Raw genomic sequence first — 20,967 nt, 5'->3', positions numbered from 1 at the left:
TGGAAAAAAAAAAAAGGAGTTTAATAGGGCACTCCATATACAGCTGGGACCCAAAAGTGGTTTCAGGTTAATAGTGCCCCCAGTGAACGGCAGAAGCAAACACAAATCCTTCCCGCAGAACTTGAGTTCTCAATCCAGTCCCATAGCAACTGTTAGATGGCTCTGACTGTAGGATTTATCTGAATTTCAGAGATGATGAATTGTGAGAGAAAAATGTGCATCTCAGAATTGATGAAATACTACATATTCTCTATTTGTTCACAGGAATGCCATTTTTTTTTCTGAATTGTCATCAGGTACCCGGAGACCTTACCATACATTGTTGGTCTGCAGACCTTACTATACTGTTACTGGAATTCCTATGTAGACAATCAAATCATCTGTACATAATGACAGTTTTGCTTTTTGTTTTCCAGCCCTTAGAGCTTTTCACTTTATTTTTATTTATTATTCTTACTCTTATTTTTTCCTTCATTTTATTATGTAATACCAGTACAACATTGAATAGAAATGATTCTAGCGGACATACTTGTTTCATTCATTATTTTAAAGAAATGCTTTTGACATTTTACCATTTAATACAAAGTTTCCTGTGGGTATCTGGTTTATCAGATTAAGAAAATTTTTGTCAAGAATCATATGCAATTAATGCTTTTTCCTCATCCATCAAAACAAAATGTTTCTTTCAATCTGCTAGTGTGGTTAATTATATTAATAGATTTCCTAAGGTTAAATCATCTTTGCATTTATAGGATCAAGCCACCAGGTTCAGGATTTTTTTTAAATCTGATATTTTTCACATTGATTCATTTAGCTAATAATTTATCTAGATTTTCTGCATCTATGTTTTAGGTGAAACTATATTACAATTTTCCTTTCTCATATACCTGCTGTCTGGTATGGTGTCAAAGTTATACTAGCCTCCTAAAATGAACTAACAACTTTCTATATATATTTTTCATTCTCACAAACAATCTGTGTAAGATGGGGTTATCTCTTGCTTGAAGTTTTGTTAAAATCTTGCCTGTAAAATTATCTGGACCTGGTGGTTTCTACTTGGTGTGTACGTATATGTAAAGGCAAGGGATGGAGATTTTAAACTGGATTCGATTCCTTTAATGATTATAGTTCTACTCAAGTTTTCTTCTTAAGAGAATTTTAACCTATATTTTTCTGGGATATTGTCTATTTCATCAGGATTTTACAATTTATTGGTATAAAACTAATTTTTTAAATAGATTTTTAAAAATCTGTAGCAATTCTTTCCTTATTCATTCTTATTTTGTTCCTCATTAAACTTGCAAAGGGCTTCCCTGGTGGCACAGTGGTTAAGAATCCGCCTGCCAATGCAGGGGACACAGGTTCAGGCCCTGGTCCGGGAAGATCCGACGTGCTGCAGAGCAACTAAGCCCGTGTGCCACAACTACTGAGCCTGCATTCTAAAGCCCACGAGCCACAACTACTGAGCCTGCATGCCACAACTACTGAAGCCCGCGTGCTTAGAGCCTGTGTTCCACACGAAAAGCCATTGCAATGAGAAGCTCTCGCACCGCAATGAAGAGTAGCCTCCACTCACTGCAAGTAGAGAAAGCCCGCACGCAGCAACGAAGACCCAACACAGCCAAAAATAAATAAATAAAATTAATTAATTAATTTTTAAAAACTTACAAAATACTACTTCATTGTTTAACTGTGTTTTCAAAGAATTAGTTTATGGATTTTTGTCAACTCTGCTTTTTTATCTTTTTTTCTATTAAATTATTTTTATGCTCTTATCTATATTATTTCCTTCTTGTACTTCCTTTTCTCTATTGTTCTTTTTCTAAGTCCTTAATTTGGCTGTTTGATTCATTAATTTTCAGCAATTTAAAATTTTCTTCTACCAAACACCCTAGTGGTAGCACTGGACTTGGATTCATCTTTAATGCGAAATCCTCAGTTTTAGGAAGAGATAGCTCCCTAGTCCACAGAGTATTATAAATTCAGACTCTAGCAGCGCCTGAAGGTGAGGCCTGAGACTTTGATTTCTATGGAGAGATTCTTTCCCCCAGCTCAAAAACTAGGCAGAAGCAGATAGGCCTTGTTTGTCTCCCTGTGCTGGTGGATGCATTCTTTTTCTGGTCCAGCTTTCCACTGAGGAAAACTGGAAACAAATCGCAAGTTTAAAACCTCATTTTGGGGCTTCCCTGGTGGTGCAGTGGTTAAGAATCCACCTGCCAATGCAGGGCACATGGGTTTGAGACCTGGTCCAGGAAGATCCCACATGCCGGGGAACAACTAAGCCCGTGCAACACAGCTACTGAGTCTGCGCTCTAGAGCCTGCGAGCCACAACTACTGAAGCCCATGAGCCTACAGCCCATGCTCCACAACAAGAGAAGCCACCGCAGTGAAAAGCCCGTGGACTGCAAGGAAGAGTAGCCCCTGCTCGTTGCAACTAGAGAAAGCCTGCGCGAAGCAACAAACACCCAAAGCAGCCAAAACTAAATAAAAATCAAATAAATAAATTTATTTAAAAAAAAAAAACTTCATTCCGTGTCTATTCAAACATTCACTATTCAGAAAGGACTTTGCTGAATAATCTCTCTAAATAGTAAAGACTCCCCTATGACTCTCATTGAGTATTTTATTTCCCCAAATAGTTATCTACCCTAACTGGTATGTTTGATATTTTGTTCATTTGTGGTTATTTGGACCTGTCGCCTCCACCACCAAGAGAAGAGAGGCTTCATTTAATTGGATGTTTGCCAGGTAATTAAGCAAGACTTCACATTTTATTAGTCAGACATATTTTAAGGCAAAAGCAAAAACCTTAGCAAAAACTGAGGTGGAGCACAGATATTACTTCCCTTTGAACTATGGTAGGTACATAGCCATCACAAACCATTCTCAGAGGATATCTTTGTGGGTATGAAATATATCATATAAACAAAGTGTACTCCAAACACATATGTACAGTTTAAAGAATATACAGTGAACACCCACGTAAGCACAATTGAGGTCACTGTGCACAACTGAGCAAACCATCAGACCCACAGATGCCCCCGGCCCTGTGTCCCTCTCTTATCACCAACTCATCTCCCCCAGAGGTAACCATTATTCTGACTTAATGACCCCATAGATCTAACACAAAATACTCATTCATTCTTAGAGAATCAAGAATTACTATGTTTCAGCCTTAAGGTATTATTTTATGTCACTAATGACCTAGAAGACTCTAGAAAATGCTTTGAATAAGCAGATATAAGAAGAGTACAATTAGAATTACAACTTTTCCAGAGTATTAACTATGCTGTAACATATCCATGAAGCTACTTAAGGAAACATATATATCAGAGAGTACTCTTATAGTCATCACCGTCAACCGGAAGGACATATGAAATGACAGAATTTAACATCTCTACCAACTTAAAAAAAGAGACTCACACCTTTCAAGTTCTTTCTTTTGTCCTCCAAATGCAATCACAGTTCTAATCGCTGCTAAGACCTCTTCAGCTACTGCTCCAGCTTTTGCATATGCCAAGAGTTCTTTATCAGTAAATGAAGATAGTATCTGTTTAAAAACACAATTGCAGATAATTTAAAATTTAACAATTGTATCTTTTGTAAAGAAAAAATAAATATATACACAAATGCTCCTTGTATGTTACTGTATATAAATCTTTTACTCATCTTTGGTCATCATGTCCTACTTTTTAGTGTACATATTATAAGCCACTTCAAATTCTTTTTGGACTGAGATGGTATAAAACAAATTAAATTAAAATTTTTATTTTCTCACTATACCCCATGGATCCTCATATAAATAAATAAATCTGGGACTTTAAATCTCAGAAGGTGTATACTATTAACATAAACCAATATAGCAAAAGGGGCAGTACATCAAGGAAATAGGGTGTGTACTCAACACAGCAATTGCTAATTGTACTCTAGCTCAGAAATATCAAGGTAGGAGGCCAGAAGAACACAGGGGACCAAGTACTGAGTAGTGACAGGACTTTAAGAAGGTTTCCCATGCCGGGGAAGCAGAGTTCTCTCTGCTGATGTTTCTGAGCAATACGTTAATCCACCAGGGAGGTCTCTGTTTTGTGGATGCGCTTTGATCCTTCTGTTTGGTCCCTGAGCATGTTCTGTGGAAGGAACAGTACTGGGTCCTTTGTATACACAGGATCTCATTGATTCTTCTCATTTGCGCAGTGAAGTAGCTATTATTTTCCCCACTCTATACATGAGGAAATGGAGGGATGAAGAGGTCAAGTAATTTCCTAATATGTGAAATAGCCAGGATTCAAGGCTTCAAAGCACGAATTAACAGCCACTGGAGTGAATCTTTCTAATACCAGCCACTGACACGTGGACCCCTCTGGGAACCCAGATGGCCCTGTGATAAAAACTGGATCAACTGGCATGGGCAAAGGACTAAGGTTAATATTTTAACCTGGAATACCTGACTAGTCAACCACCTAACTAAATATTACGCACAAGCAATTCAAATAAAATTCTGAGTAAACAGTATTACACTCTTTCAATAAATAATTTACAGCATTTGTGGACTCGTATGTGTACGTAGTAACAGTCTATTTCTTCATGTCATAAAAAGCTCAAAATTATTTTGATTTTAATAGTGTATCTCTTCCTTTGCTGTGTGTGAAAGTAAAAGGAGCTATGATAGATGCAGGAATGGGTGGGTGAAGGCAAATGAACATTTATTAACTAGATTCTATGTGCAGATGTTGTGCTGTATGTACTTTCTTCTTTGGTACCCAAAACAACAACCCACTGATGCACTAGACCTTCCTGACCTCTCAAAGTGACCTACCTAGGGCTGTCCCAGCACACTTGCCAGAATCACTCACAGCGCTGGGGCTGAGTCAGGGAGGTCATTGTCATTCTTGAACAAACAGGTCTGCATAATGCAAGAGGTGCATACAATATGCTTTGGCTATTTTTCTCTGCTCCTTTTGAAATCTCACCCCACAACTATCAACCACACCAGAAGCAGCTGACAACAGGAAGATTACTAGAAATATTTTTGAATTAGGAGCTGCAAAACATGCTATTTTAATTTATTGTTAAAGTATCAAGTACCATTCCAATTGATTCAATATACCTGGCTTCTCTACAACCTTCCATAACTATAAGCATATGATTAGGCAAGACTATGGTAGAATCTTCATTAAGTGTTTTGTTTCGTTCTTTGTTTTTTAAGATATCATGCCTACTGAAAGAAAATAACTTTCAAAATATTCTGAGGGATAGGGAAAGCCAACTTGCTGTTCCTCTAATATAAAATAACAGAATGGTGATACTTCACAATGACCCACATAAACTATATAAAATATCACTAACTCATCCCTTATTCCAAAGGCTGTTAAGTTCTTAACAAGGCCTAATTGAATTAGTGCAAGACACATGAAATTGTTATTCCTGTAAGTTAAAATCTAGTATCGGCCACTTTATATTGTTCAAACTAATATAGTCAGAAGCAATAGTTTTGACCACCACAGATGTTTGGACCTTCATCTTTGTCCCTTTTTTCCAATTCTCAATGTATGTTTTTGTTTTATTTTGTTTGAGATAATTTATACATGCTTTATTTTTTTTTAACTTGATATTTTGAGATAGTTGTAGACATAAAAGCAGTCATAAGAAACAATACAGTCAGAGCCCATATCCCCTTCATCTAGTGTTCCCCAAATAACACCTTCAAAACTTCAGAACAATATCACAGCCAGAAATTTAACATTAATCCATCAACGTTATTCAGATTTACTAGTTTTACATGCACTCGTGTGTGTGTATGTGTGTGTGTTTAGCTCCAAGCAATGTTATCACCTATGTAGATTCGTATGACTACAGTCATGATACAGAACAATTCCATCACAAGGATCCCTCAGTGCTACTTTTCGTAGTCACAGCCACTTTCTTCCCTACTCCTCACTTCTCCCCTCCCTACCATCCCTAAGCCCTGAAAACCGCTAATTTGCTCTATCTACAATTTCATCATTTAAAGAATATTATATAAATGGAGTCATAAAGTATCTGACCTTTGGGGATTGGCGTTTTTCACCAAGTACAAATCTCTGGAGACGCATCCAGGTTGTTGTGTGTATATCAATATTTCTTTCCTTTTTATGACTGGACAGTACCCATAGTATGGATGCGCCACAGTTGTTTAACCATTAACCTATTGAAGAATATCTGGGGTTGTTTCAGTTTGGGGCTATTACTAATAAAGCTGCTATGAACATTTGACTATAGATTTTTACATGAACATGATTTTCTTTTCTCTTAGATAAATGCCCAGTACAATTTGCTGGATTGTATGATAATTGCATGTTTAGTTTTATAAGAAACTGCAAACTATTTTTCAGGTTGCTGTACCATTTTTCATTCCCACCAACAATCTATGAGTGATCCTGTTTCGCTGCATCTCAGCAGCATTTGGTGTTTCACTATTTTTTAGTTTAGCCATTTTGGTAGATGTATGATGATATCTCACTGCAGTTTAATTTGCTTTTCACTGATGGCTAATGATGCTAAACAATCTTTCATGTGCTTAACTGTCACGTGTATATCCTCTCTGATGAAATGTCTGTTCATGTCCTTTGCCCATTCTCTAACTGGTTTATTTGGGGTTTTTTTTTTAACTATCGAATTTTGAGCATTCTTTATATTTACATTATAGTCGATACTAGCCCTTTGTCAGATATATGATTTTCTTATTATTTTTTTCCAAGTGTGTAGCTTGTCTTTTCATCCCCTTTACATGGCTTTCAGAGAGCAAAAGTTATGAATTTTGACAAAGTCTAATTTATAATTTCTTTTTCTTTTTTTTTGCAGTACACGGGCCTCTCACCGTTGCGGCCCCTCCCATTGAGAAGCACAGGCTCCAGATGCGCAGGCTCAGCGGCCATGGCTCACGGGCCCAGCCGCTCCACGGCACGTAGGATCCTCCCGGACCGGGGCACGAACCCGCGTCCCCTGCATCGGCAGGCGGACTCTCAACCACTGCGCCACCAGGGAAGCCCTTTAATTTCTTTTTAAGGATCAAGCTTTTAGTAATCAAATCTAAGAACTCTTTGCCTAGGCCTAGATCCCAAAGATTTTCTCCTATTTTCTTTCTAAAAGTTTTATAGCTTTATATTTTACATATAAATCCACAACCCATTTTTAGTTAATTTTTGTGTAGAGTGTGAAGTTTTGGATGAAGTTTCGGCCTTTTTTCTTTAACCTCTGGATGTCCAATTGTTCCAGCACTATTTGCTGAAAAGACCATTCTTCTGCCACTGAATTGCTCTCGCACCTTCATCAAACATCAGCTGGGCGTATCTGTGTAAGTATATTTCTGGGTTCTCTATTGTTTCATTGATCTATGTGTCTATCCCTCCACCAATATACTATAGCTATATAGTAAGCTTTAGTATCAGGTAGACATATTCCTCTCACTTTATTCTTCTTTGTCAAAATTGTTTTAGCTATTCTAGAGCCTGTATCTTTCCATATAAATTTTAAAATAAACTTGCTTACCTATGTCCACAAAAAAACCTTTCTGGAATTTTTTATAGGAAATGCCTTAAACCTACAGATCAGTTTGAAAAAAGAAATCACCATTTTACTGTGTTCAGTCTTCTAATCCATGAACACACTATGTCTCTCCATTTATTTAGCCTTGATTTCTTTCATCACATTTAATAATTTTCAGCATACAGATCCTATATATGTTTTGTGAAATGTACACTTAAGCATTTCATTTTACTTGGAGTGACTCTAAATGGTATTAATTTTAACATTTAAATATTGGTTTATGCAGGTTCATTGTTAGTATGCAGAAATGCAATTGATCTGGTATCCTTTGACCTTTCCAAACTCAGTTGTTAGTCCTAGGAAATTGTTGATTCCTTGAGATTTTCAACTTAGAAGATTACATTATCTATAGTTTTATTTCTTCCTTTCTCATCTATATGCCTTTTATTTCTTTTTCTTGTCTTGTTGCAGTGGCTAGAAGTTCTAGTACTTTGTTGAAACAGTGGTGAGCATGGTCTTCCTTATCTTCTTTATTTCCAGTCTTAAGGGGAAAACATTCAGTCTTTCACTATTAAGCATGATATTAACTGTGGAGTTTTCACAGATGATCTTCATCAAGCTGAGGTAATATCTTTCTTTTCTTCACTTCCTGAGAGGTTTTTCTTTCATCATCAATGTGTGTTAGATACTGTCAAATGTTTTTTCTCTGTCAACTGATATGATCACACAGGTTTTCTTCTTTAGCTTACTGATATGGTAGATAACATGGATTGATTTTCAAATGTTGAAGCAGCCTTGCATAGCTGAAACAAATTCCACCTGCTCATAGTAAATTATTCTTTCTATACATTGCCAAATCTAGTTTGCTAATATGTTATTGAAGAATTTTTATTCTTAGTCCCTGAAAGATACTGATCTACCATTTTCTTTCTTTCTTTTTTTTTTTGTATTGACTTTGTCTGGTTTTGGTATCAGCTTAATACTGGTTTCATAAATGAGCTGGGAAGCATTCCTGCTTTGGGGGGAAAGAAGTAAAAGTCTTCTTTCTTCTGGGGGAGACTGTATAAAATTGGTGTTAGTTCTTCTTTAAATGTCTGGTAAACTTTTCCAGTAAAATCATCCGTGCCTGGAGAATTCTTTCTCAGGAGCTCTGAAGTTACAAAATAAACTCCTTTGATGATTATAGGGCTATGAAGATTGTCTATTTCATCTTAGTTGAATTTTGGTAGTTTGCAGTTATCAAGGAGTTGATCTCTAAGTTTTCAAATTTGTGAGGATAAAGTTTTTTGTAATATTTCCTTTATCTTTTTAATGTCTGTGGGATTTGTAGTAATATTCCATATTTCAATCTGGATATTGTGATTTGTGTCTTCCTTTTGTCAGTCTTGCTAATTTTATTGATTTTGTTTTGAAGAACGAACTTTCTGTTTCCTTGATTTTCTCTATTACTTTCCTATTTTCAAGTTCACTGATTTCTGCTCTTACCTTTATTGTTTCCTTATTCTGCTTGCTTTGGTTTTATTTTGCTCTTCTTTTTTCTAGTTTCTTGAGGTAGGAACTTACATTATTGATTTTAGATCCTTGCTCATTTCTAATGTAGATATTTAATGCTATAAATTTCTCTCAACACTTCTTTAGCTGCACCCAAATATTTTGGTATTTTATGGGTTTGTTTTCATTCAGTTATATTTTTTTTTCTCTGAAACTTCTTTTACAACCCATGGATTATTTTAACATGTATTGTTTAATTACCAAGTATTTAGAGACTCTCAGTGTTGTTATTTGTTTCTAGTGGGATACCACTGTAGTCATAGAAAACACTTTGATGGTTTCAATTCTTTTAAATTTGTTGAGGTTTGTTTTATGGCCCAGGATATGATCTATATTGGTGAATGTTTAATGTGTATCCTACTGTTGTTGGGTACAATGTTTTATGAACACCAATTAGATCCTATTGGTTGACTGTGTTGGTCAGATCTTCTACAGTCTGATTTTTTGTCTAGTAATTCTATCAATGCTGAGCAAGGATAATAAAATAATTGTGGTTTTTCTATTTCTCCCTTCAATGTTCTCAGTTTTTACTTCATTTAATTTGAGGCTTTGTTATTTGGTGCATACATATTTTGGATCATTATGTCTTCCTGGTGGAATGATCCCTATTATCATTATGTAATGCTCCTCTTTTTTGTAGTAATTTTCTTTGTTCTGAAGTTTATATTATCAGATATCAATATAGCCATTCCCTAAAAAAAGTAATGTTTTCATGTATATCTTTTTCCATCCTGTTACTTCCCTCTACCTACGTTGTTGAATTTGAAGTTTCTTGTAAGCAGCAGATACTCGGTAGGTCATGTTTTTTAAATCAACTCTGCCAATTTCTTTTTTGATTTGTATATTTTAACTATTTACAGTTAAGGTAATTAATATGTGAGCAGTTACGTCTACCATTTTACTATCTGTTTTCTATATATTTCCTCTGTTTCTCATTCCTCTGCTTCTCTTGCCTTCCTGAGAGTTACTTGATCAAGGTTTAGGATTCCATCTTGATTTATTTATAGTGGTTTTGAATATATCTTTTTGCTTAGGTTTTGTAATAGCTGTTCTGGATGTTATAATGTTCATATGTGACTTATAAACATCAACATTTTACCACTTATAATTTTTGGTTCAATCATCAAATATGATTTAGAAATCTCCTGGAGAAAGAAAAGCCCAAATTTCTGCTCTTTCCATTGTTCCTTTTCCCTTCCTGATGCTCCAATATTTCTTATATCACTTCCCTTCTGTTTGAAGAGCTTCACTTAGCCAGTCTTTAATAGTAGGTATGCTAATGGAAGGTTCTTCTATAGTTTTCCATGATCTGAGAATGTTTTTTATTTCCCCACCATTCCTGAAAAATACTTTTACCAAGTATTCAGTTGACAGTTCTTTTCTTTAAGAACTTGAGAAATATTTTGCCACTTCCTTCTGGTCTTTTGTAGTTTCAGATGAGAAATATAATGTCATTCAAATTTGTGTTCCGTAGTAGGTAATGTGTTGTTGCTCTTTAGCTGTTTTTAATTTTTTTCTTTGTCTTTAGTTTTCAGTAATTTAATTACAATTTGTTTAATCATGGATTTCTTTGAGTTCATCCTGTTTGAGGTTAGCTTAGCTTCTTGGATCTCAAGGGTTTTTTGGTTTTTTTTTTTTTTTTTTGGCTGCATTGGGTCTTCATTGCTGCATGCGGGCTTTCTCTAGTTGTGCCGAGCAGGGGCTACTCTTCGTTTCGGTGCACAGGCTACTCATTGCAGTGGCTTCTCTTGCTGTGGAGCACAGGCTCTAGGTGCAGGGGCTTCAGTAGTGTTGGCTCGCGGGCTCTAGAGCACAGGCTCAGTAGTTGTGGCACATGAGCTTAGTTGCTCCGCAGCACATGGGATCTTCCCTGACCAGGAATCGAACCCGTGTCCCTTGCACTGGCAGGCAGATTCTTAATCACTGCGCTACCAGGGAAGTCCCGGACCTGAAGGTTTGTCTTTCACAAATATTGGAAATTTTCAGCAATTATTTCTTCCAATACTCCATCAGCCTTACTTTTCTTTCTTTTGGGACTCTGACGGCAACAAATATTCTATCTTTTGTTATTGTCCAACAGGTGCCTGAGGCTCTTTTCATTTTCCCTGTTTGGGGGTGGGGGGGGTGTATAAATTCTATTGTTCTACCTCTCTCTTGTCATCTCCACTTAACAAGATTAAGCCCATCCATCATGACTTTTATTTCTGCTGCTATATCTTTCCGTTCTCTAATTTCATTCTGTCCTTTTTTCATAACTTCTTTTTCACTGCTGGTATTTTCTATTTTCTTTGGTTTCAGGAGAATTTGTAATTGATTAGCAAAGCATTTTTATGATGACTGCTCCAAAATCCATGCCGAACAATTTTAACACATGAATTATCTCAAGAGTGGTCAATTAACTGTCTTTTTCTCATTCAAGCTGTGATTTTCTTTTTTGGTATGACAAAAGTTATTTTTTATTATATCCTGGACATTTTGTCTATTATGTTAGGAGACTCTGAGTCCTGTATAAATCTTTTATTTTAGCAAGCAGTTACCCTGTTTGGGTTTAGCATGCAATTCTTGACCTACTTTTGTGAGCTATGGTTCCAGTAGCAGTTTTACATTCAGAGTCTTTCTGGTATTATTTTTTGCCAGCATGGTTTATCTAGAGCTGCTGGGGCCCCTGCTTCTGCTACCTGAGGGAGTGGAAGTGAATTCTTAAGATCAGACCACCAGGTATCTCTTGTAGGGGCAGGATATGGTAGCTTCCCCTCCCTGTGCCCTCTAGCTGACCCAGTGTCTCTGGGTGGGGTTAGAAAGTTGCATGTAGAGATCAAAGGAGGCCTCCTGGACTAGGAAGCTTGCTGGGACTAAGTCCCTTCCTGTTCTACATTCTTGCACTGGTGCCTCTGGGTTAGAGAAGACAGCCTCAGGCTCACAGGAGCTTCCTAAACTGGGCCACATTTCTTTTTTAATATGGTTGACAACCAGGTAACTTAAGAACTTTGTTTGAAACCATACCAAAAGCTTATGGCAGAGTGAACTTAGGTCTCCAGCAATAAGTCTAGGGCTCCATTTATTAAAGAAATAGTATCTGAAGCAATGCACAATTACTTACTAAGAGATTAACTTACTGCTTTTTCCCGTAACTTAACTAGAACAAACGTGAATATATTTTAAAACAGTTTTTCAACAAATACTGATATGAAGCATCTGCCATCTGACTTGCTTAATATCCTAGTAAACAAGAAAATCTATTAACACAAAAGCTTCTGCCAAATATTTCAACAGACTAATGCAGAGATACAATTTAGCCACCAAGAACACCACTTAAACACTGTGTTAGTCTCAGCAACAAATAACAGAGTTCTCAGAACTTCAATTTCTTCCTCCATTAAATGAGATAATATCTATACTTCAGAAAAATATGTATTTCATGCCTTTGAGGAAGAAGAAAAGATAATATGATAGAGTGAGGGGAAAATATTCTGTAATATTCTACAACCTCCTTCTTCATATATAGAAAATATTACAGTTAAATACTGCAAAAGGCATAACATCTGCTAATTCTGGGGGAGATTAAAATATGTTGTTATTTTATTCTCTGAAATTCCCTGGGATTTTTTAACCTAAAAAGTGGGATATGGGCTTCCCTGGTGGCGCAGTGGTTGAGAGTCCGCCTGCCGATTCAGGGGACACGGGTTTGTGCCCCGGTCCAGGAAGATCCCACATGCCATGGAGCAGCTGGGCCCGTGAGCCATGGCCGCTGAGCCTGTGCGTCCGGAGCCTGTGCTCCACAACGGGAGAGGCCACAGCAGTGAGAGGCCCACGTACCGTAAAAAAAAAAAAAAAAAAAAAAGTGGCATCTGGATAACAAGGTCCTATTGTATGACACAGGAAACTATATTCAATATCCTGTGATAAACCATAATGAAAAATATGAAAAAGAATGTATATTGATGTATAACCGAATCACTTTGCTGTACAGCAGAAATTATCACATTGTAAATTAACTGTACCTCAATAAAATAAGTTTAAAAAAGAAAAATATGTATTTGCCTGACACAGTAGATACTAAAAACATGGCAGTTATTGTTTACAATAACAAAACAATATCCACCCTACAGGGTTAAGTTTTTTAAATTTCTTAATACTTACAGCCTGATTTATTTTGTGTTAGGCTTGGCTTTGGTTGGCCCTCTGTTATTTTATGACCTTTTGCCACATAAATGTGTAATGCTTTCTCTAATTTTTCTTCTTCTCTAAGAAATTATGTACTGGGCCAATCTCTCCACTGCCACCCACTCTTACATGAAATCAGTTTAATATGAACACCACATGCAGTCTTGAAAGAGAAAGGCCTGTGTATGGAGGTGGGGAGGGTCGTTTGTACTGCTCTGCCTTTGTGACTGGGGGAAAGAACTGTAGACTTTGGATTGACATGCATATGGGACTAGAAGATACCTCTTTTTAAAAAACTGTTTTCACACCAAGGGATTTAAGTATGTATAAACAGTCATTTATAACGCTGACAAAACTGTTCAATCAATTACCAAATTAAATTAAATCTACAAAAACATTCAAATCAATAATGGTTATTGAATGGGACCTATGTGTTGTTCATTGAACTTGAAGCTCTTCCTGAATCCCTACTTATGAATATGGAACTGGCCACCAGGGAACACAGCTTGCCAAAAGCTGAGCACGCCTTTTACATGAAGGCAGAGGACGAGATGGGACAGCTACTTCTTTCTTTCTCATCCCTTCCCCAAATAACTGCAGGGCAAGGACAGCACAGAGTCCTTGGTAGGTATAAGACTCACTGAGATTGCACCTGCTTATTCCCACTGATCGTGAAGAGAAGGTTCGAAACCAAGTATCAAATATAGAGTCAGGGTCATCAAGTGAGAAAAACAGCCTTCCGCTGCATGGAGTTATGGGGTGTTTCGGGAGTGGAGACAGTTTAAAATCTGGATTCACAGGCTTCACCTACCTTTGCCCAGATAGCAGCTGACAGACCAAGAACAGGACTGACGGCTAAAATCACAAGGGTTAACTTCCAACCTTGTGTAAATCCTACTGTAAAACCGGTGAAGAATGTTGCCATTGACTGAAAGAATATTCCAATTTTGTCACCAATTCCTTCATTAATTTTGGAGACGTCACTAAACGAGGAGACAGTGTTAGAAATAAACATCAGAATTGTGACCACAGAACTTTCCTCCTGAACCTAGCTGGTTTTCTTGTTTGTTTCAGTGTGGGGTAAATTAGCTTACATCTAGGATCTTGCACAGTCATGTCCCCAGCAAGCATCACGTTGCTGCTCTAATGCACACTCCCAGAGGATTTTCTCGAGTCTGGCAAGCCCAACACCTCATTCATTGCTAGTCATGCAAGTCCCCTCATACCCTGCCAGGGTTCTGGGAATGAAAAGATGCGTGAGACACGACTGCGGCTCAGAAGGAATTTCGTTTCATAATTACTTCTGAGTGATGCACTAATGTCTCCTAACAGATCTGATGACTTCTCTTTCATTTTGTAAGAGTCAGAAGCACGTCGGAGTTCGACATAAACCCAGGTACTTACTCTGCGAGCCGGGTGTTAAGCTCCCCAGTGTCATGCATGTCAAACCAGCCTATCTCCTGCCGCATGATAGCATGAAAAAACTGTTTTCTAATTTTGTATACTTGTCTTCCTGCTGCCAGGCACCAGAATGAAACCTGGATGTAAGCGGCGACAAGCACGCCAGCCCCGATTCCACTGTAATAATAGGCGTACCTGAAAAACGACAAGAAAACTGCACATGCTCTGCTTTCTCATCAATGCACCTTCCCACAACAGACCACTCATCCTGCCTTTTCTGGTTGTCTGGCTATCTTGACCGCCTTCACAAGCAGAGTTGATGGTCAGCATCCAACTATGGCTGCCCTGTTACAGTGTCATGCTTAAGAGTGTGGTTTCTAGGGCTTCCCTGGTGGCGCAGTGGTTGGGAGTCCGCCTGCCGATGCAGGGGACACAGGTTCGTGCCCCGGTCCGGGAGGATCCCACATGCCGCAGAGCGGCTGGGCCCGTGAGCCATGGCCGCTGAGCCTGCGCGTCCGGAGCCTGTGCTCCGCAACGGGAGAGGCCACAACAGTGAGAGGCCCGCGTACCGCAAAAAAAAAAAAAAAAGACTGTGGTTTCTGTTTTGGCTCAAAGCCCCGCTCTTCACTTAACTGCTGTGTAGCCTTGCTTAACCTTTCTAAGCCTCAGTTTTCTGACTGGTAAAATGGAGAGAAGAACTATAACACAGTGGGACTTCCCTGGCAGTCCAGCAGTTAAGACGCCACGCTTCCACTGCAGGGGGCGTGGGTTCGATCCCTGTCTGGGGAACTAAGATCCCGCACGCCGCGAGGCACGGCCATTAAAAAAAAACAAAACTGTTACACAGTAACGTATGAATACACTTGGGCCCATGCCCAGCACAGAGTTAGCACCCAGAGAATGCCGGTTATTGTGAAAGACTTGTGTGGTGCCTTGAAGCATCACAGCGTCAGGTAATCTACCGCTGTCATCCTGCGTAGTTGGATTACCTCCGTATCAGCTGATGAGCACTTGGGGTGGTTTCTGCACATTGGAGAGTGGAAACAAGTGACAGAATTTGCCAGAAAGTGGAACCAAGAGATGGAAATGGTCCCCTGATCTTTTGGGTTATTCATCTGGCAGAGCTTAGATGCCACGGGACAATTGAAAATGAAAAGTATTGTTATATCATCTGCCCAACTGGCCATCATAAGTTATCCTGAAATGCTTAATGAATCAAGTAGCAGTCCTTCCAGTTTAAATTCTAAAAATAAAGAACATGAGCATCTTCTAAATCCAGACCCTTGACCATCTAGAAATGCTAAATCTGTGTTTCCTCATCTGAGTCTTCATGCTGAAAAAAGCAAGCAACTCATGTGCTTCACTAAGCACTTACATTTTAGGTAAAGACAAACATGCTAAAATGAAATACAGGATTTAAAAGTTTTTAAAAGTTCACTACTTGCCACCCTCAAAGAAAAATGCTTCTATAAACCATGCAGAAGCTATAAGAATGGCATTGTGAAAAAGAAACGAAATTGAGTTATTTGTAGTGAGGTGGATGGACCTAGAGTCTGTCATACAGAGGGAAGTAAGTCAGGAGAAAGACAAATACCGTATGCTAACACATATATATGGAATCTAAGAAAAAAAAAAGAAAAAAAGGTCATGAAGAACCTAGGGGCAAGACGGGAATAAAGACACAGACCTACTAGAGAATGGACTTGAGGACATGGGGAAGGGGAAAGGGAAGGGTAAGCTGGGACGAAGTAAGAGAGTGGCATGGACATATATACACTACCAACCGTAAAATAGATAGCTAGTGGGAAGCAGCCGCACAGCACAGGGAGATCAGCTCGGTGCTGTGTGACCACCTAGAGGCGTGGGATAGGAAGGGTGGGAGGGAGGGAGACGCAAGAGGGAAGAGATATGGGAACATATATATACGTATAACTGATTCACTTTGCTATAAAGCAGAAACCAACACACCATTGTAAAGCAATTATACTCCAATAAAGATGTTAAAAAATAAATAAATAAAATTAAATTTAAAAAAATGGCAGTGTGATAACCATATAGTTGCTGATGTCAATGTTTGCAACCTGGTGTAAACATATCTTCCCCAAGCTATACCTGGTAATTTACAAAGTATTTATCAGGGAAGATGTAATTAGAATACTAAATTTTACTTAATAGATAACAATATTGAATTATTATCCAAGTGTTAATGATATAGCGAGACAGTTAAAAAGAAACCTCATTTAAGAAGTAGAATGCATGCTTTGACAATGAATTAATGTATTGTAGGCCGTCAGTCTGTTTACTCAAAACACACCTGTGTTTAAACATTTATAAAATGATTACAAGACATTCTGTTTTTCATCAATATTTTAAAAATGCCTCTCTGTAGGAGTATTTGGAGGTAATTCTCATCTTTCAAAATATGGTCAAATATCTCCATTTTCCTCAAATCTACAGAACCATTTATAGGATAATGTGGAATCATTATCTTCTGAATCACCAAGTAATACCTTTGGACATGTTTTATAAGCTGTTCTAAGAGCAAACTTCAAGATAAGTAAATCATTAATGAAAGCCTCCCCAAGGTAACTTAAGGTTAAAAGGACTATATTTATTCTGGGACGCCCTGTTTCATATATTAGAATTAGATGCTGTGTTACAAAAAAAAAAATCCTGTTGACTGATCTCATGATATCATGACTAAAAATATCCAGGAATCAAACTAATAATTACAAAGCCATTGCAAATAATGTGATTCCTAATTTAACTGCATTTTAAATAAGGCCACTTTGAACTCCTCTAATTTCCCTATAGATGATATTCTATATTTACCAATGCATACATCAGTCCAATCCAGGCTTAACCTTAACTTTAGCACATCTTATGCAGCAAATTATTTTCTTTAAAAAAAATATCCTACGTTGTATCCTCCTAGAAACAATGATGTTGCTCTCCTCAAAACTTTGAATCTTTATTATAATAACGCAAAATTTTAAACATTGCTACAACTGGACTGAGACTGAAATGCTTAGCAATAGTAAGGAAAACATCTACTTACGTGGTCATTTCCTCCTCCAGCTTTTTGCCGAAATATGTACTGTCCATAAAACCTAGATTATCACAAAGCATATACCGTTATGTCTCTTTGTTTTCCATTAAAAATGAATCAAACTTGTGTCACTTAACAATTTACACAAAAATAGGTCAAACTGATTTAATTTCAATTATGTGTAAGCATCACGGCATGCATTCAAATCTTTTACTACCAGCTGTGTGCAACCACACACACACTAAATTCATTGAAGCTTATTTGCAAGAAGAAAGCCACACTGAGTAAGGAGTCTGTCAGCAGAAATACTAGTGTCCCTGGATTAAAATATTTTATGCAATAGCACTGCAAGATGACATAGAGAAAAATCTTTTCTAGCCGCTTTGTCCTGATAAATATCAGTGCAGACTTGACACTAAAGCACTTAGTATTTCAAATAGAACACTGCATTTCTCCAGTTTTTATTTTTATTTTAAAAATATAAAATACAGGGACTTCCCTGGTGGTGCAGCAGTTAAGATTCTGAGCTCCCAACGCAGGGGGCCCGGGTTCAATCCCTGGTCAGGGAACTAGATCCCACATGCATGCCACAACTAACAGTTCACATGCCACAGCTAAGGAGCCTGTGAGCCACAACTAAGAAGCCAGCGAGCCTCAACTAAGGAGCTCACCTGCCAAAACTATGGAGCTGGAGCTGGTGAGCCACAACTAAGGAGCCCACCTGCCGCAACTAAGGAGCCAGGGAGCCGCAACTAAATAAATAAATATAGATAAAAGAATTGCTAAAATATATATAGAGAGAGAAAATACAAAGAAAAATGTCATAAATACCAGTCAGCTCATCATGCATTATTAGCAAATGTTAACGCTTTGGGACAAGGTACATTAAAACTTTAACAGCCCCGCCTAAATACACACACACACACACACACACGCACGCACTAGCCACTGTTCATTATTCTGGGGTGAATTTTTTTCAGATTTTCTTTTCTGTATGCAAGTATACACATACACATATACACATACATGCTTATTTTAAAAGGCAGAATCACAGTCCACACTCCGGCCGATTTTCCATGTCAGTATGTGTGTATATATGTATATCTTTATTTTTTCTAAGTTGCATCTATTTCAGTTGCTTCCAATATCTTACTTTTACAAGCAATGCTGCATTAAACCTGTACATATATATTAAATACGGTGAATATTTTTGCAGGGTAAGTTTTCATAATCAAGATGGCTGGATCAATAGGGAGGCACACTATAAATCCTGTAGTTATTTCAAAAGTTACAGTGTAACGTGAGACAGCCTGGGTCAGATGAGTGTGATTTTGACAGGTGCAGGAAAGAGGAAGAAAAGTTTTTCTGGCAAAGGGAACAACATAGACAAAAGTTCAGCACATGTCTGAAGAATGAATAAGCCGCTTTGGCAGGGGTGTGGGTGTGTTGTGTGGATGGAAGGAGGTGGATATATGGTTGAAAGATAATCTAGGCCCCACAGGTATGGTGTACAAAAACTAGTAAGTATTCCCTGGTTTTGAGCAGAAAAGGACAAGAGTAGAGGTTTGGTCTAGGATGACTTAGCTACCAGAAATGTGTAAGTTTAACTGGAACAGGGGAGACTGACAGATGGAGCTACTGCAATTAAGTAAGGAAAGAGGGTGGAAATGAGAATAGGAAAGAAGGAAAGTACCCATAAGATTTAGAGAGTGAGAAGTTACAGGCTCTAGCAACCGATGGAACAGAAGTAGCAAGAGTAACAATTAAAAAAAAAGACCAAGACCTTGAGTTTAAGCATCAGGACAAGGGTGATGCCATGGTGGGACATAAGAAGTCAGCAAAAACATGAGATCTGGGCAGATGTGAGCAGATTATTAGTTCAGTTCTGAAGATCTTTATTCTGTGGTACCTGGGACATTCTACTGAAGATGTCCAGTAAGTATTCAAACTGTGGCCCTCCAGTTCTAGACAGAGTTAGGTCTTAAGATGTAGCAGTCTCACATCTTAGAGGTCATAGCTAAATTCAAGAAAGAAAAAAGCCATCTCTTCTAACCTGTGAGGACAGGATGGCAGGTAGGGAGGAAATGACAACCAAGCACAGCACCCCACGGACGGCTACATTTAGGAGTAAGAGAGAAAGTAGGGAGTCATACAGAGATGCAGAGATGTAGCAAAACATGCAGCAGAGAAACTCGACAGCTTCCACTTTATGTCAACTGGAATAAGTGTACAGATAAATTTCTAATCAGTTATGATATTGCTTCTGCTCCATATTTTCAAAGATAAAACAGAATATTAAATATTGATAGCTGGGTGAAGATTTTTCTCCACATCAGTCTCAGAAGATCTCTCATTGCAGATGATCTAGGCAGGAAATGTCAAGAGTGTGTATCACAACCAAATCAAGACAAATTTTCAAGTCTAACTAAATATCTGTTTTCTACTCATTGCTACTACCAGTTTTCTCAATTCTAGAGATAAGGGACCAAGAGAATTTGAACAAACATTCTTTGGCAACGGTGGCTTCTAGGTCTACCATCACATTTATTCAGCTCAGAAAGTAAAAATTATGTTCAAGGTCAAAACTGAGTCCTTTATGTTTATGTGTACAATATTCTCTCTCTCTCAGTGTGTGTGTGTGCATATATATATATATATATATAATTTCAGTCATCAGACACCAACTCTTGCACCAAGTACCTTTTATTTGTGCTTCGGTGGTGCCAAAGTGCACCAGTCAATTAAAAAATGGAGCATTCAAGTCCTCTGACAGAGATGATCTCTACTCACCAAAGAATGAAATAAAGATACGTTCTTTAGACTCCCTCCAATCAACTTTTCTTTTCCTCCAATCAACTTTTATTAATTAAGAGCTCTCTGGCCCAGAGATTTTTCTTGCCTCTATGAGCTTCTCATAAAATTCTTATCCTGAGGCATTTTTTTTTCCCAGAAAACCAAAACTTTCAGGCTAAAATGACTTTAGAGATCATATAACCCAATAACTTTTTACCTGTATGGATCTCAAAGGGCTACTGCCCAGACCAACCATTATAAAGAAGAATACTGGAAAAGTATCCCAAAATTATTATTATTTTTCAGTGAGAAAATCCAGAAACTCTCTGGGCTGTATAACAATATCAGCCAAATAATCAGTAGAGAAAAGCCAAATTTTTTTTATCCTAAAACCAAATCTTTTTTTTAATTATAGTTGATTTACAATGTTGTATTAGTTTCAGGTATACAGCACAGTGATTCATATATATATATATATATATGT

General features: G+C 37.7%; 1 protein-coding gene across 1 annotated transcript in view; it reads right to left on the bottom strand.

The window, feature by feature from the left end:
• Window positions 1–20,967, bottom strand: part of ABCB1 (ATP binding cassette subfamily B member 1) — a 106,213-nt gene that overhangs the window by 57,804 nt on the left and 27,442 nt on the right. Inside the window, exons 5-8 of the mRNA XM_024738489.1 lie at window positions 17,700–17,751; window positions 14,645–14,836; window positions 14,052–14,223; window positions 3,427–3,551 (exon numbers count right to left, since the gene is read on the bottom strand). Of these exons, the coding sequence (XP_024594257.1) occupies window positions 3,427–3,551; window positions 14,052–14,223; window positions 14,645–14,836; window positions 17,700–17,751 (541 nt within the window). The remainder of the gene's footprint in view (window positions 1–3,426; window positions 3,552–14,051; window positions 14,224–14,644; window positions 14,837–17,699; window positions 17,752–20,967) is intronic.

The sequence above is a fragment of the Neophocaena asiaeorientalis genome, unplaced genomic scaffold (assembly GCF_003031525.2).
Source record: "Neophocaena asiaeorientalis asiaeorientalis breed wild unplaced genomic scaffold, Neophocaena_asiaeorientalis_V1.1 scaffold89, whole genome shotgun sequence".
NCBI lineage: Eukaryota > Metazoa > Chordata > Mammalia > Artiodactyla > Phocoenidae > Neophocaena > Neophocaena asiaeorientalis.
Note: the sequence above shows the minus strand (reverse complement) of the source record. Positions and strands in the feature narration are given on the sequence as shown.